Source organism: Passer domesticus, chromosome 2, assembly GCF_036417665.1.
Source record: "Passer domesticus isolate bPasDom1 chromosome 2, bPasDom1.hap1, whole genome shotgun sequence".
Lineage (NCBI taxonomy): Eukaryota > Metazoa > Chordata > Aves > Passeriformes > Passeridae > Passer > Passer domesticus.
The window spans coordinates 62,426,237-62,443,091 of NC_087475.1; the positions used below are offsets into that span (position 1 = coordinate 62,426,237).

General features: G+C 42.9%; 1 protein-coding gene across 1 annotated transcript in view; it reads left to right on the plus strand.

Annotated features, from left to right (window-relative positions):
* The window catches only part of GTF2F2 (general transcription factor IIF subunit 2), a 79,787-nt gene extending 69,897 nt beyond the window's left edge, over positions 1-9,890 (plus strand). Inside the window, exons 8-9 of the mRNA XM_064408739.1 lie at positions 4,417-4,560; positions 9,045-9,890. Coding sequence (XP_064264809.1) covers positions 4,417-4,560; positions 9,045-9,164 — 264 coding nt within the window. The 3' untranslated portion in view covers positions 9,165-9,890. The remainder of the gene's footprint in view (positions 1-4,416; positions 4,561-9,044) is intronic.
* The last annotated feature ends 6,965 nt before the right edge of the window (positions 9,891-16,855 follow it).

The following is a 16,855-nucleotide window of genomic DNA, read 5'->3' on the forward strand; positions in this document are numbered from 1 at the left end:
ATAACATCATCTGCAGGAGGGTAAAGGACTTGAAAAGAGTCATTAGTTTCCAGTCCTTTGGAGGAATTGGCAACAAGTAGAAAAGAGTAACTAACAGCTGATAATTTTTCTCAGTTTCCTACCTTCACAGTACATGTTATTGGCGTTATTGGCATCATTGGCTTTGTCAATATTACACCCACACTGCTGTTTCAGATCGGTTGATGTACATATAAACTAACGTCCTTTTCCTTAACGATACTCTTTGACTATGTTGAATGTGAGGAACATTAAGTCATACTGAAAATGAATCACTGTGTTAGTCATTTAAACTTTTACACTTTTTATTAAGATTTTATTTACATAAAACAAGTGACAATATACTGGATGATATTTAAGCATTATTATGAAAGTCAGTCTATTGCTACCGAACCAGAAATAATAATTTCTCTCGCATGGGTCTGTTTTGTAGTAGTTACTGTTCAAAGTCTGCTCTGTATGTGAATGATCATACCAATATAACTATTGCAGCTCAGGGAATGCCATTTAATCAAAACAGTCACACTGATGTGTCCAACTATGCAGATGCAGTTTTACATCAGTATATTGTTTTATGATGCTGCTGGAGTTCTTCTTTAATTCTGGAATAAGCTTTGGTGGGGTACAGCTTCTCTTTTTAGTGGGACGCTCTTTCATATCCCTGACACCAGCATAATTATGGCAGTATGACTACAACCTAATCTTTGTATCTTTATTCCAGCTGCAAACTGCAGGTCATCGTATCATTATGGAAATTTAAATCTTGTGTGAGATTGAGGGGGTATAACCAGGCCTGTTACAAGTTATGATGCTCTTATGTCCTAATTATTATATATTTTTATTGGTTACATAGCTGTCCATGGTCATGGAAATCCATCAGCAGTGTATTTAGTTTTCATGTCTACCTTAAAGGTGTTCTGATGGGAAAAATCTTGTAAGACATACTTGTCCTTGAGTCACCTTGACCTTGCCTTGACTCTAAAGGCCGAGGCATGACTACTTTCTACAAAATCTTTCTTTTCATTAAGTCTTTTATTAAAGTTCAGGTTAGATAGCTGAAAGGGTATATAACTGGGAGAAAAGGTCCATGAACTTCTAAAACTGCTTGGTTGAATTTTTTTGCCCTTTTCAAGCAGCAGCTGCTTTCTTAGAAGCTGCTGCATTGCATGTAATCATATGGGTGCTGTGTTGGGGACAGACTGAACTTTCACAAGAAAGAAATAAAAATGTACAAACTGTCATATATGTTAATGTAGTCATCATCTGGGCAGTTTCTGAGGGAAGAATGAGTATCTACTAAGTAAGACAGAAAGAGTTAACATTTCTTGAAGGAAAGAATATAAAATGGGACTTAAGTGTGGCTGCTTCATGTAGCTATAAATGAACATACAGCAGGAAGGAGGAGGGAAATAAATTACATGTGGATGGGGAATAGCAATAGCTTGTTTGAATTCAAGGACTGGGAAAAGTGATTAGGTTATTTTTGCAAGAAATTATATTACACCTACCTTTTTTTTTAAGAAATTGCAATTCCATTACAATATATGCTAAGATTGTAACTTAGCATTTCTTCTCTGGGGAGAAGACCTCCATTATATCTGTAAATATTAAATATGTTTACAAAGTTGCAAGGTTAATATTCTTGAATTCATATTCTGGAACCTTTCTGTGACTTAATTATTTTTCATAATGCAGCAGAAAGGTTCTTCACTGGTTCTGGCTCCCCCTTCAGAGGCTTCTTTTAGTGGTTTCTTTGTGGTCCTTTCTTCCCAATGTCCTGTACAATAGAGGTTGGTACCCATGCTCCAGGAGACAAGGAAACCTTTAGGACTACTTTAAAGCATCTTTAGACGAAACTTCGGATTTATTCCAACTTCTCTATCACTTTTGTATTCGCTGTCTACCAAAGCAGTTACAGTAGTATATCAGCTTCAGTATTAATGGTACTTTCAAGAAGGCAATTTTGGCAGCTTTTCAGCAAGCTTAGCAACATCCTGGGAAGGTAAACAAAAAGAAATTGATTTCAGTATAAAGTCTTCTGGGGATAAACTCACAACTTCTATGCTAAGCAGCTTGTTCTAAAATGGTCCTTCCTTGAAATCAAATAGTATTTGAAAGTTTTTTAAATTAAAAAACCACACAACTTTAAAGACATCTAAGACATCTAGTTTACAGTGTAGGTGCATTACATGATTATTAAAAAGTGCTTTAAGCCTACTACATAGAAGATCCTGTTTGCAAAGAAAACAGGAAGGAAAAAAGTGAAAGGCTGTATTGTAACTTGCTGTGAGCAGTGTATTCACAAGGCCAAAAAGAAGAAATCATCAACATAAGACGCCAGGCTTTTTTTTTAGCAGTTCTTTATGTGCTCTTCTATCAGACAACAGTGGAAACTGTTGCTGAAGTTAGAGGAAAATGCTAGAGTATTGCTAATTAGAGAGTGGGCAACTGGGGCAGCAGCAGTTAATAATAACTTTTCAATAAAGGGAGGGTTTGATGTACAGTTTTTTATATGAGTTGATTTTATACATTGATGAATTAAGAATATTAGAATAGTCACATGGAATTTTAAAAATAATTGTCTGTTGGACTTCCAGAAGAAGCAAATGTTTTGACATGCTATTGTTTAAAGGAAGGCCGGTGTCATAGCTTTATGTTCCTCTTCTCGTGTCTGTGGTGCAGCAGTTCTGCTGTGGATCCTGGCAACCATGATGATGTACTGTCAAGCTGGTTTGCTTGGTGTTACAGTTTGCTATGTTGCACAGCTCTTACTGTTGTGAAGATTTATTCTTCTTTAAATGGACTGGCTAAAGAGTTAAATAATTGCACTAAACTGTGTTACTGAGTAAAAATCAATTGCATGATGGGTTTGTGTGGTGAGATTGTAGCTTTATAACACTGCACAGAGTTAGAAAAGCAGACAAGTATTTAGTTGTGCACACTCAGTTTAAAGCAGAAGAGACTTCAAGCTACAGGTTGGGAACAATTGTTCTGTATTCTGTTTAATGATGTACATCCATTTCAGAATGTGAAGAAGATAGTTGGCTGGCTGGAGACCTGGGAGCCACAGCAAAGGTGGCAATAGTCTTTAGCCACTTTGGTACAGCTACCAAGAGCCAGGCTATTTTCACTCTGAGAGTAGGAGGGAGTTAGCTGGCAAGGATGCATAGGAAAAAATGAATTGGGCCATAAACCAATCTTTCTTCTTAAAAATAAGATCTTTACTATCTAGTAGATCTGTGCATTTTCATTTCTAGGCTTTTCATCTGAAGGTCTTCCTTTTTGAGAGTCAGATTTGAGCCATCAGAAGCAGAACGGCTCCCATACAGAATTATCCCATTTACAGCCAGGCACGTGTCCCTCATTGATCACATGCATGTACATTCTGCTGTACATTGTGCCGCTATGGATTCACCCACGCAGTTTGCCTGAAAGCACTTGATGATTACATGACTTACACTGCCTTCTGGATCACTTTTGTTGGTTCCAAGGAGCTGGCTGGTTTTCTGTTCCAGGGTGGTATTGGGGGTGGGAGGGGTGATGTGCTGGCAGGTGGCGCGGTTGGTGCTCTCTGGCGACTGGGGTTTGTTTGGGGTGTGCTGGTCTGTGCTTCTGATGGTGAATCAGAGGAAGTATTTTTGGAGGCGATAAAAGTTTCTGTGAAAATATATAGTCATCTGGTGCAGATTATAATGGTTAAGTAATTTTTGATGTACAGTTTGAAGTAGGATGATGTGTGGCTGCAAGGGGCCTCTGCCTGCTTAGAAGGTTTGGTTTTTTGGGACTAGTGCAACTTCATGTGCACAACTCTGGCTTCTCCTGAAGAGAAACCATCCAGATCCTCAAAGTGTGTCCTTGAAGATTGGTTGTGTATTGATGGAGCTGATGCCTTGAGTGCTGCTTCTGGAGAAAATGAGGCAATGTCCAAGGGCCATTGGGAATATTTTTTAGGCAGGTGCCTGTTATGATTGTGGATGTAGCCATGTTAGTCTGTGGATTTTCCCAAGCATGGCAGTTTGGAGGTTGTTTGACATTTGTCATTGTACCTCAGAAGCTGGTACCAACAGAAGTGGAATGAGAATACTGTCTCAGTTTGGATTTCTGTATTATTATTAGGGTTTTTTTCTGTGTCTGGGCACCTGCAGGCTCTATTTCTGCATTTTTTTCCCCCTGGTTAAAATAGATACATCTGAGAAGTTTATTGTGCTGAGGACAAAATGCTTAGTTTACATTAATAAAATAATATTTGAATGTTCAAAAGAAAACTTTGCAGATGACAAGCACTCAGTCATTGAACAGTGTTTTGTTAAATAGAAAAGGTTTTTTGTAGCTTAATGGTCAGCACTGAGAATTATACAGCATTAAATGTGAATGTCTTTAAAACATGTTTTGTAACAGATTGAATATGAGAAGAAGAAGAAAGAAGATGGAAAAAGAGCTCGAGCTGATAAACAGCAAGTGTTGGACATGCTTTTTTCAGCCTTTGAGAAACATCAGTATTACAACATTAAAGACCTGGTGGACATAACCAAACAGCCAGTGGTATGTACTGCAAGTCTTGTAAATACAACCATTTTCAGTAGTTATTACCATGTGTATTTTACATATCTAGAAAATAGTTTAGTATATATTCCTTAGAAACTCCTTTCTAAATATGTTTTACCACAAACTGAAATCACCAAGTTTTAAGTTCAGCATTGTAGGACAGTATAGGATACCAAACTTTGTAATGAGTGTGCTTTTTCTTGACAGAGATGGTTTAAATACCCTAAATGGTCTCTTTTTTATTTGGGTTTGCTTTAATACTAGGAACCAAATTTTGTAATGCTCTCATGTCTCCCCTGCTACTCCTGTCCTCACTGAAGCCTAGTTCTCTTGGTAGTTGTGAGCTTGCGTTTGTCTGTGGTCAGCCCTTCCCTCAGCTCCTGAACTTTATTTTGGTACAGGGGTTGCTTTTTTTCTGTATTTCATTAAATTTGTATTAAATGAAAGAATTGTGCATATTAGAAGCTCAGGCATCATGAGCTCAGGCTCAATGCCTCCAAAATCACTGGATTTCCTTTACAAATAGGGTAATTTTTAGGTTAAGAGTTTAGGTGGTTGATATTTAGGATTTATTTGGGGTTTTCTTTTAAACAGTGTTTTGATACACAGACAAGAAAAGCAGCAAGACATCTGCATATGTGATGGTTTTGTTGTCTTGCAGTGTCTGTCAGCCTCTTCATGTATGAACCATAACTCTACAGTTCTTTCCCTTCTTTCCGTGTTCAAGCTGTCCTTGGGCAGACCAGGCAAGAGTGGGAGGGTGACAGTGACATGCAAAGTCAGTGTTCTTGATGTTTTTCACTGCCAACTTCAATATCTATCCTCAACCCAGCTGCAGATTTCAGAAGACTTAAGGGGACTTAATTGAGTCTAAATGGAGCAACAATGTCACAGGTTGTTAGAGCTAAGGCAGAAGAAAGAACAGTAACAGCTGGATTATGGAAAAAATACTCTGTAAAAAAAAAAAGGGGGCAGAAATGAAGATGCTTACTAGTTTTGCTCACGTTACATTTAGAATGAAGTGTATCTCTGTCAGAGCCTTTGTATAAGTGAACAATCTGTTTGGTTAGAAGCTGCATGAAGATGTTGCCCAAGTAAAATCCATGTAGGTTCACTGTGTTCTAGTGTCTTGAAAGAAACTTGGAAGTTGAGTAACATATCCAGGTCTTCCATTCATTTATCTCATGAGTCAACTCCATAGCTCTGCAGCAGAGAAGGTGTGTGGGTCATGGGAGCTGAGAAGGAGGAAGGAATAGGAGGAAGGTATGGAGGAAGTGGCAAGAAAATTTTAAGTGGGTTTTATTTTTGGCAAGAGAAGTGTGGCAGTCACTATCTCGATCACTTTGAATGCAAGTCAGTACAGATTTATCTCATCTACCATGACATCAGCTTGCAGTAGTCACCCACGACTCCCACTTAAGCCACTGGAGAACTTGAAGTTACAAATAAATAAAGGTACTTTTCTTATGTAATGGTAAATGTAAATAGTAAATTAAACCTTTGCTACAGAATATGTTGCATGTTACACAAGAAGTTGCTGCCATCTTTATTTGTGTCATGAAATCACAAAATGAGTGTTTTCTGAATGTAAATTACTGCTGTATTAGGGAAACCTGGATTTATTTGTTTTTCATTCTAATGCAAAATAACAATTTGCAGTAGTAGGCAAATCTTTTTCCACCTACCCATATATAAGTACTGAATGCTCCCTGGAAATATTGTAGTAATTCTAGACTTGAGCTTCATGGCCGAGAGCATAATACTGTCTGTGAGGAATCAAATATTTGTGAAGAATGGAAGCAGGATGGAGCCAGTGGCCTAAGAACTGTATTTTTTAAAAAATTGTTTGGGTTTTTTTCTTCTATTTTAGCTTTAAGTAGTGGTTATCCTAAATACAACAGGGTTTGTTTCCCCCTTAAAGTTTCAGAATTTTTAGAGCTTGTAAGTTAACTCCTCAAAAATTTTTATCCCATAATTCCATGATAACATTTCACTTTATATGGAAAAAAATCATGAGGAAAGGTAGAACAGAGCAGAAGAGCTTTAAATGTATGAACAGATCACCTACAGATGAGTTTCTGCCCTAGAATTATATGTACATAAACACACTGGATCCCTTTCTGAGAAAAAATTGTGGCCCCCTGATCAGCAATCACCAGGTTCTAAAATTCAGTATTTGGCATCACTGGGGTTTCTCTCCATGGTACCCTGTCAGAGCACTATACTTCAAGATATATAGGCCAGCCTGGTGCAGTGCAGACCCAGGTGGGTTTCTGGAAGGAGAATTGATCCTGCAGGAAAAATCATAGCATCCCCTGAACTCATCTCTTCAAGCCACTTGCTCTCAGGTACAGCCCAGCACAGTGGGATTATCTATGTTTCATAACTGTCTAAAAACTCCAGCAGTTCAGTGTGGTCTGTGCACACACAGTGATGTTTTGGGGTTCATGCTCTCAGCTGCCCTCCCTAACACCTCTCCTGCCTGGTGTACCCCCTGCAGCAGAGATGGGAAGTAAGTGGCAAATCCTCAGCTGCTGCAATTCACGGTTCCAGCTTCAAGTGCTGTTTTCTGTGTCGCAGACCTTACCTTGCCGTTTGGTTTGGGTTGGTTTTGTTCCATTTTGTTACACTCCTGGAAGTTTTGCCCTGAGAGAAGCAGAACTGCCTGGGTAATAAGGTCTGAAAAGCAGTTGAAATTAAAAATAGCCTTCGTGTAGCAGGGTGGGTGGGTTTGGATGGGTGCTGTGGAAAGTTCAGCCATAGTGGTTTTACTCTGCCCGAGCCCAGCAGCAGCATCACACCCTGTGACCCAGCTTCCCACACAGACTGATCTGCCAACTCAAGAACTGCACATCAGTGTACCTCATGGCACTGAGTGCAGTTGTGGGGGATTTTTTCCAGTTTTATGTCCATGTGATCTGGAGCAGAATTTAACCTTGCAGCCAGGTGTTTCTCCTGCCCACTCTGCCTTGCTCTGAAGTGTCTGTGGGTGACACTGCCTCGTGTGCAGGGATGGCCGAGCAGGCAGTGGGTATGCAGGGGTGCCCACCTGCACACACCCATGCAGAAATGGCTGTTCCACCTGCTCCCAGCGCCTTTTACACCGTGCGTGGTGCATCGCTGCCATGGCGAGCCCGTGTCCCGGGTACCTGAGGGGAATAATGACGGCATCTCTGCAACAGACGAAGTGTGCAAGGGCACGTCGGTGATCTCCTGCTGCCACCTGCTGGGGTTTGCATCCTGCGCCCCAGGAGGCTGAGCAGCCATTCCTGCACAGTGAACTCCCTGCTCCTGTGCCCAGCTGCTCTGCTCAAAGGAAACACCCTGGAAGACCCTAAGAAGCTGGTTCATATGCACATCCCTGACAGTCACCTTTCTTACATGTTGGGTTGCTTTGCACACTTTTGATGTGTACCTGGAGAGGGAGAGTAAGGATAAGTTTTACTAAAATACACTTATTTTACTGACTGAGAACATATTTTTTGTTCATGTATTTTACAGCTTTTCCATTTAGCAAAGAGGGAAAGAATGTAAGGAACACTTAGACAATCAGCCTTTCTTATTTTCCTGTGTCTTCAACATGTATTTGTTGGTTTTAATAGCTTGCAGTACGTTGATATTTATGAAACTGCAGATGCAGAAAATACAAGCATTCCAACAACTCCAGTTCAATATATGCACTCCAACAAGATTAAATTGTTCAAACTCAAGCAATTATGAATTTAATGTGGGGATTCTTAAACTGTGGTCTGTAGTTGCCATGACAATCCACTCATCTCAGTCCCAATTAATAATTAAACAAACAAGCAGGCTCTTGTGACTCTTAAGAAAATTACTGGTGTTTATTATAAAGAGTGAAGGAGGGCAATACCAGTGAGTTGCGTTTTGTCAAAGATTATTACACTACTGGCATAATAGCTCTACTTGTTTTGGTTTTTTTCTTTCTCTTCCAAACCTTAATATTTTCTCAGACATACACTCAGCTCTCCTCTAAAAATGAGGCCGTAATGAAATGCTTAAAGCTTTGCAAAATGGCATGAAAACCAACAGCTTGAGGCTTTGACAAAGTCTGAATAAGGCACGGATTTTCAAGATAATCCCAGCCCAAGCAGGAAGAAAGGTCAAGAGCTTTTAGCTCAATTGGAGAAATTCCAGCAGGAGGAAGATGTGTGACATAATAGTTCCCAAGAGGTGCTGGTAACTTCATTTCAGCAGCCCCTGGAGTACTTGCCTCTCAGAGGGACTGCCTGGGAGCCATCACCTCTGGGGCTTGGTGCTCCCTGCTGCATCCCTGGGGCTTGCACTAATCCCTGCTGGTGCTTGAGGGTCAAAGTCTATCCCAGAGTCCTTCCCACACCAGTTAGTGCCCATCAGCCAGCCAGGCTGTCTGCCCCTTAGGAACTGAGTCCATGCAGTTGAGCAGATGTACAGGAACTGTCGCAATTGCCTGCCTGTTTAATTTGAACTTTTGTTTCTTTCAGATATACTTGAAAGAAATTTTGAGAGAAATAGGCATCTACAATGTGAAGGGGACCCACAAAAACACATGGGAGCTGAAGCCGGAATACAGACATTACCAAGGAGAAGAAAAGAGTGATTAACAAAAATATTTATGATGTAAGAATGATTGCACTGAGGGATCTGTGGTATTTACAGACAGGACTGAGCACAGTGCAATTCTGCAAGGATAAAGATAAATTAAAGCAGCTGATACTTTGTAATTTTCTGTAGCTTTTTTCCCCAAGGAATATTTCTTGTATGTTTCTATATATGCTTTGTCTTTTGACAGGAAAAGTTTATAGAATAAACTTGTATTAGATTTATCTTTATTAGAAATCTTCTGAGTTCTCCTCTTACTTTTTCTTGGTAGCTTTGTGGCTTTTCCAAGTCTCGATAACTTTGATGGAAAATGTGTCTTAGAGGAAACCATAACTTTGTGGGTTTGCATTCCAGTGTAACCAGGTTAATACCCTTGGTTCTCCTGGCATCTGTCAGGGCTTTGTCTGGAAGCCTGCAAATGTGCACAACTCTTTGTGCGCTGTTTGTGTGGAATGGACATGATGCTCCTCCTAATATCAGGCTTTAGGAAGAACAGCCACAACCATGGTGCTCATCACAATCCTTAGACTCCCTGGGAACAAACCAATGCAGCTAAACATTCATGAAGTCAATGGGAAGATGTCAGTCCCCTCCATGTGATTACTGAGAAAAAAATGAAATGTCTGTTAGGTACAGCAAGGAATAGTTTTTTGTTTGGTTTTTATTCTGATACCTATGTTCTGTTTAAGCATATCAATAAAAGTATTACTTTCATTTGTACCACACAATATTGACTTGAACACGCTGTGATTTAGGTGGCATAAGTCTGAAGTGTTTTTCCAAAGCATGTTTTTATTGCTGGCTTTGCCACTGGGTTCCTCTGTGATTTAGGGAAGAGTGCTAAAAGTGTCTGTGTCTCTGTTCCCCCATTTTTGAAATGCACACTGCAAGGGTTATTCCTTCAACATCCTTTTTAGGAGGGAGCAGAGAAGGGACTACTTCTCAAAGCTTTTATGTTAAAGAAAGAGCAAAAAACAGAGTGGGGATAACCTCATTATTATACCTGTAAATTAAGCAGGTGAGGTTTGATAGCTCAGCTTTCACATTCTCTCATGTCCTTCAGGTGTATGCATCATTTCTGCTCACCCTAATGACACAGGAGGTCTGTGTGAGAAGCAAACATTCCATTATTGGTCCACTTGGAAGCAATGAAAGGCTTGGGAGTGGTCAAGTGCTTTCAGAGGTTTGTAAAACAACTCTTATACATAAGTCACACAATTTTGCTAAATTCATTTTTTTCTAGAGTTGTTTGTGTAGGCATCTCTCTACAGCTACACTTTGAGCTGGTGCTCAGCATCCTGTGGCATTAAATGCCCAGTTCCCAGGAGGGGGACTGCTGAGGGTTTTGAAGAGCAGATCGCATTCCAGGGGGGTGTGTGCTTCCATAAATACTGCCACTGACTCGTGTTTCCTCGGGCTCTACAGCAGGACCCAGCGGGCAGATGGCTGCAGGAGCCATCTGAGGATGCTGAGAGGAACACAGGAAGTCAGCCTTTGTGCCTTGCTGCGGAACACCATGTGCTCCCAGGCAGTAGCCAGGGCCTGCTCGCTGCTGTCCTCATCCTAGTGCTCGAGCCCTCTGTGGACTTGTGCTCAGGGATGTGTAGGATGAGAGCTCTTGCCTTTGATGAGCTGGGCTCTTCTGTGGGATCCGTGTTCTGTTTCAGCAGGTGAAGCTGAAGCACCCAGCAAGTCTAGGTAAGCTTCTCCCTTCTATTGCCCCTCATATGGTCCTCTAAATCCATGCAGGGGGATGCCACGCAATCCTGATTAAGTAGTGGTGTAATTCCTTGCCACAGGTAAAAATGACTGTGACATTCCAGAGGGAAATGGTTACCTCGAGTGGAATCCCCAGCAGGATTAGTTTAGCAGAAAAGTTTTGGGTCTGCTTGTATTTCTGGTTTTATGTGAGCTGCTTCACAGTTTGTCTTCAGTCGAGAAGGACATAATCAGTCAGCATGAAATGCCTGAACATGTAAGGGGTATTTTATTGATCTGCAGAGTGCCTTTGGACAGGGTAAATAAGCTCTGCTCAGGAGTAATACAAAGTGTGCAGAGCACTCCATTTTTTATGGGGTTTATGGTCTTTGCAAAGGGCTGATTTTTTAATGGGTATCATTAAAACATGTAGACTGCTAGAAGTAAACAGAAAAAAGAAGCAGTAGAGTTTTTAACCAGTGAGCAACTAGAAAAGATGAGGAATGCTATGGTGTACTGGTTTGCTTTCAGCCTTCTGAAGTAGCACTAGTTCCAAATAATGAGGAGCAGGACAGTGAGGAAACACCATTTCAAAAATGGAAATACTGTATCAGAGTAAACTAAGAAAAGATAACCAGTGGAGAATCCAGAAGCCAGGTAGCTTGTGAGCTACTTTTTTACCTGCTTCCTGCATGATTTTGAAGTTTTTCTAGCATGTTAGGGTGTCATTGGAATTTTAGCCTCAAAAGCTGCCACAAAATCCAAGCGGCATGAGAGAAGGGAACAATGAGCCCACAGAAATGCTGATCTAGAGCATGAAAGATGTTCTCTTGTGCTGACAGCAGGACCTGTGCCATGCCTTCAAGGGCTCTGCTGGCTCCTGCCTGGTGGGAGCACATGGTAAAGATGAAGGTGGAGTTTTTAGGTGCCCATAGCAGGTCATCATCCAACCTGCAGCTAAGCCACGGGATCTACAGTACAAACCATCGTAGAGAGAAGCAGCAAGATAAACATGCTGCTATGAGCCCCATATTGTACCTTCTGCAATAACCCAGGGCACTGCAGGACTATTAAATTCATGCAAGGCTGGGATAATGACTGAGCATTTGGGAGAACCTCATCTGGATCCATCGCTTAATAACCAGCAAAACCTCTCCAGCTCTGCTGTGCTTGTTCTGCATGACGCCCTTACACAAGTGCTGTTGGCAAGATTTCAATCTGCCAGAAGAGAGGAGGAGGCTCAGAGGCGTTCAGGTCTTATTCCTTGGCCCCCACATTTGGATTAATTTAAACTCTGGACTTGCAGCAGTGATGAACAATTCCCTGCTGATCTTCCCATTTGGTGCTGTCTCTGCTCGACGCTGAACTCTGTTCATGCAGCTGTTCTTGAATATTAGTGGTCAAAATGCTGCTTGGTGAGCGGGTCCCACAGGCATGAGCAGAAGTTTCTGTATGCTGAATGCCATTAAGTGAGATTAAAAGCACATCCACTCTCCAGCCTTGCTTGACCCGAATGACCAGTCTGAGTCATTGGAAATTTCATATATGGTAAGGTCAGCAGGGACCTGAGCAGACACAAGGTGACAGCCACCCCTTTAGAGATCCCCTGCTCACTCAACCTCCTTTCTCTCCCCCAACACCAGAGAAATTCTCCTCCAGAGAAGGAGAATCAAAGTCAAACTCTTGTGTTGAGAAAGAACAGTTTAATAACTGAAAATTAGTAAAATATAGTAATAATGGTAAAAAAATTATAGAAATGCTAATAAAAAGGGAAAAACAAGTGATGGACAGTAAAAGTGCTCATCACCCTCTGACTGATGGCAGACCTCCCCTTATGAGTAAGTCCCCCCCATTTATATACTGGGCATGGCATTTTTTGGTGTGGAATATCCCTGGTGAGCCCATGTTCTTTGTCCTAGCTGTGCTCTCCCTGCCCCGTTTCTTTTGTATCCCTTCTCGCTGGCAGCACATGAGACAACAGAAAAATGTCCTTGACTTAGGGTAAACACAACTTAGCAGAAAAACAACATCAGTCTGTTACCAACACCGTTCAGATTCTGAATCCAAAACACAGCACTTCAACAGCTACCAAGAAGAAATAAACTCAGAAATGAGCACGGCTGAAAATCAGGATATGGGGTACTGGGATGGCACATGCTGCTGGTGGGTGAAGAGCAGAGCTGACTCCCTGAAACACCTTTTTGTGGGCAGCGTGAGGAAGCACCAGCAGCTGCAGGCAGTTCTGTGGCTGCAGCAACCACACAGCTGCAGGGACAGCGAAATCATCCCTCCCTACTGCCACGGGAGGGGCCCAGGGCACCCAGCTCCGGTGCAGACACAGCTGTAGGTAGAGCAGCTAAACCTTAGCCCTTGAACCAGACCACTCCAGTAGCAACAGTGGGAGCTTATTAGCTGAGGAGGACAGGAGCACCCAGGTTTACATGGCCATTTTTCAACCACTCTGTTAAAAATAGTTTGGGAAGCTGATCTTTAAACTTTCTCAACGTCTATGTTCATGGTCAAACCAAAACAAACAGCTGGACTGCTTTGTGCCAGCACATCTGCACCTCGCTGAGGATAGGAAAATAGAAGTTTGCTCTCAGAAATGCCAGCAGTGCTTCCCTCCTACTGCTGCTGGTTACAGATGGGGAGGTGAATCTCAGCTGTTAGCTCCCAGGATAAAATGTGGGCTGCAGAGAAACAATGGTTCAACATTTTATCAGTGTGTCCAGCTGCTGCCACATTGGCAATTCTGCCATCACACAACCAGAATAGTCCTAAAAAGGTCTTCAAGGGTGTTTGGACCCCTTCTGCCTGAGGTGGAAGGTGATGAATGCAGCTCTAGTTGGATTAAAATGCTCAGCAGCCATGTGCATCCTCAACATCCCACCCACTCCTGCAGAACACGCTGGCAGGGTTGCCAGCATTTGCTGGCACCCAAAAAAAGCTCCCTCAAGCCACCAGCCCTGGCCACAGGCACTTCGCTGTGATCTTTGCACAACAGCTTCCAGCTGCAGCTTCAACCAAAAGACAGCAAGACACAGGGACTGCAAACCAGCAATATTGTGCTCTTGTGAATGGATTTGGTACTGTTTAGAGCAAAAACTCCCAGGCTTGGCTGGGTTTTTTTTCCTCCTACAAAGACGTTTATCCCTAAGCTAATGAATGTGGTGTTTAACTGCTGCTCTCCCACTGCCAGCTACAGTGACACAGAGATTTCCTGGTCCAGAGCAAAGCGTCCCAGCTTACAAGGGCAGCAACACCCCAGAGAAATGGCTACAGAGCTAAAGCACAGATGGAGGTTCACAGGAGCAGAGGGAGGCATCCTATCTGCTCCAAGCGAGCAGCAGAGTATGAGAAAGCAGTTCTTGATGTGGATACTATTGCTTTTTAATGAAAGCATCCTCCCTGAACAGCTGCCCACTGCCAGGATTGAAGTGGGCTGACCTGTGCCAGCTCAACAGCCAGAGACTTGCTTAGCAAAGTAAGTAAAATGCAGCTTTTCCAATTTTTTTTCCATATTAAAAAATTAAAATAAAAAAAATAGTCATTTTATTTGGTAACAACCATGTCTTGTGCTTATTGTAACTACCTTCTGGCTGTGAGCTAAACTGAGTTAAAAAATAAACTCACAAAAAAAGCCCCCAACACCAATCAGACCCAACTGTGTTTCCTACATACTCTCGTTTAGAATCTTCCCTTTGCAGGTTCTCCCTCCTTGTGCCAAAGCTGAGGGCTGCACAAGGCTCAAAGCCCATCACCCACTTGGGCTCTGGCATCCACCCCCAGCTCAGTGGGCAAAGCTGGGCACCCCCAGAGGGGCAGTGGGAACACCAGATGGTCCCTGCACTGCACAAACACCCCCAGGTCTGCACCCTTTCTCCTCCAAGCAGATGGCCAGGCAGCAAAATGGACATTAACATCAGTCACTGGGGCATGGAAAGCGTTTGGGATTTTTTGTTTGCTTCCAGAGAACAAAAATAGTGAATTTGTAGGTGGCATAGCAAAACTGTGAGATAATAAGCAGATATTGAGGGCAAAAAGTCAGGGAGACCATGGGACACGTGGGCAGCACAGCAGCTGCTTCCTTCAGCCCCAAGGCATCACTCCTTTAACCACAGAAGCACGAAACTAGAAAGGCAGGTTTTTCTCTTGTAAGCAAATCAACCTTCCTTCTCCTGTCAGCATCCAGCTCATAGTGGGAGCAGCCTCCTGGCCCCACAGAGCCTGAGACCCCAACCAGCATAAGGGAGGTTTCTACCCAGCTGCTTAACCTGCTCCATGAGGCTCAGGGAAAATGCAATTTGGATCCTTCCCAAGTCCACTGAAGGTATCTTTCCAGGAATGTGAGATGCAAGCCTGATAAGCACATTTTAAAACAAGACTTGGCTAAGTGTTAAAGCTGTCCTTCAGTTCCAGCTGTATTTTAAGTAGCACCAGGCTAATTTGTTATCATGGGGAATTTTATCAATTTAATAACTCCAAAGATGTTGTCTGAAGTATGAAGACTTTCCTTGCCAAATCACTTCAGCTTTTCAGGCTCAGAAAATAAACAGCTGCTTGAGATGAAGATGGGTCAGAGGAAGAGGAATTACGCTATGAGGAAATACGCAGACTTCCTTCCCAAGAGAGCTGCGTCATGGACTGTGGACAAGCACATTTACCAGCATGGGCCTCCCCTCCACAGCATGCAGTGACTCCCCTCCCTCACCCTGACTGCACAGCAGGCAGCTACCACAGCAGTGCAGCTGCGGCAACTTGGCACTGCCGCAGTCCTTCCCTGCCACACCCTCCCTGGTGCCTCTGACAGACGTGATGCTGCAGAGCAGCAAGGCTTATCCTCTTCCCTGAGAAACTGAAGGCAGCAATGCATTTTTGGGAAGTGCAGCTCACTGAAGAAACAAACAAAATGCCACATCTCCAGAGCCTTTGAACTGACACCTCCTTACAGCAGGCTGAAAGGAGCCTTCCCATCAGAGCAGCTGCTTGGAGCACAGAACTCCCTAGTCAGGAATGTTTACACACAGCAATTAAATACCCCAATGAGCCTGGAGTACAGACAGGATGACAATTTACCACTCAACCAAGCAGCAAGGCTGTGTTCATTGTGCTTTGATGCACCTGCTTTTCAAAGTAGCTCCACATCTGTACACAGGTGCCACGTGGCAATTGGCTCCAGGCTGGTGCCCAGGGCTCCCAGCCTTGGCAGGACCAGCCAGCAAGGGGAGGAGTCATTTCCACTCCCACATATCAGCCCCAGAATTTTAAACACTGACTCACAGGAAGCGGGAGCCAGGGCTATGAGGGGCAGCACAGGCATACCACACTGCCCTGCCCACACTAACTTTACTCAGCTGAGGACTGCCTCCTTTTCCTCTCTTTTAATGCTGCCATTTTTAATGAAGGAGCATCAGGAAAGGGAAGATAACATCCTCACCTGGCCCCATTAAACACATCCTCTGCAAGAAAAGCACAAGCTGCCTCAGTGACTTTATCTGGCTTTGCACCTGCCTCCCAGCCTCAATGGATGAAGCAGGCTACACAAAAATTGTACCTCATCCAGCACAGCTGATCCAAAACCCTTTATTAAACAAGCTTATAAAACAAAAAAAAAAAAATTAAAAACCCTATATATATATATGAAGTTCCCACAGAACTATAATAGGGTGTATTTAACCAGACAGGAACCTGGGAGATAACTAGGGCAGGCTCCACTCCCTCCTCCAGTCTCTCACTCCTCCCAGCCTTCTGCCAAATCTATCTCACCCCTGCAGAACCTCCACCACCTCCACCCTCCACCCTCCAGCATCAGGGGCCAAAAATCGACACAAGACAGCAAAGATGTGAAAACTCCAAAGGAGATAACAGTTACCAAGTGGGCTGTGCCCTCCCCTTTCAGGCACCTTAACCTCCTATGCCTCTGCCATCACTGCAGCAGGGAAAAAGTTAATGATTAGCAGTCCAAGGCAACATCCCTGGTCAGGAACAGGGTCAG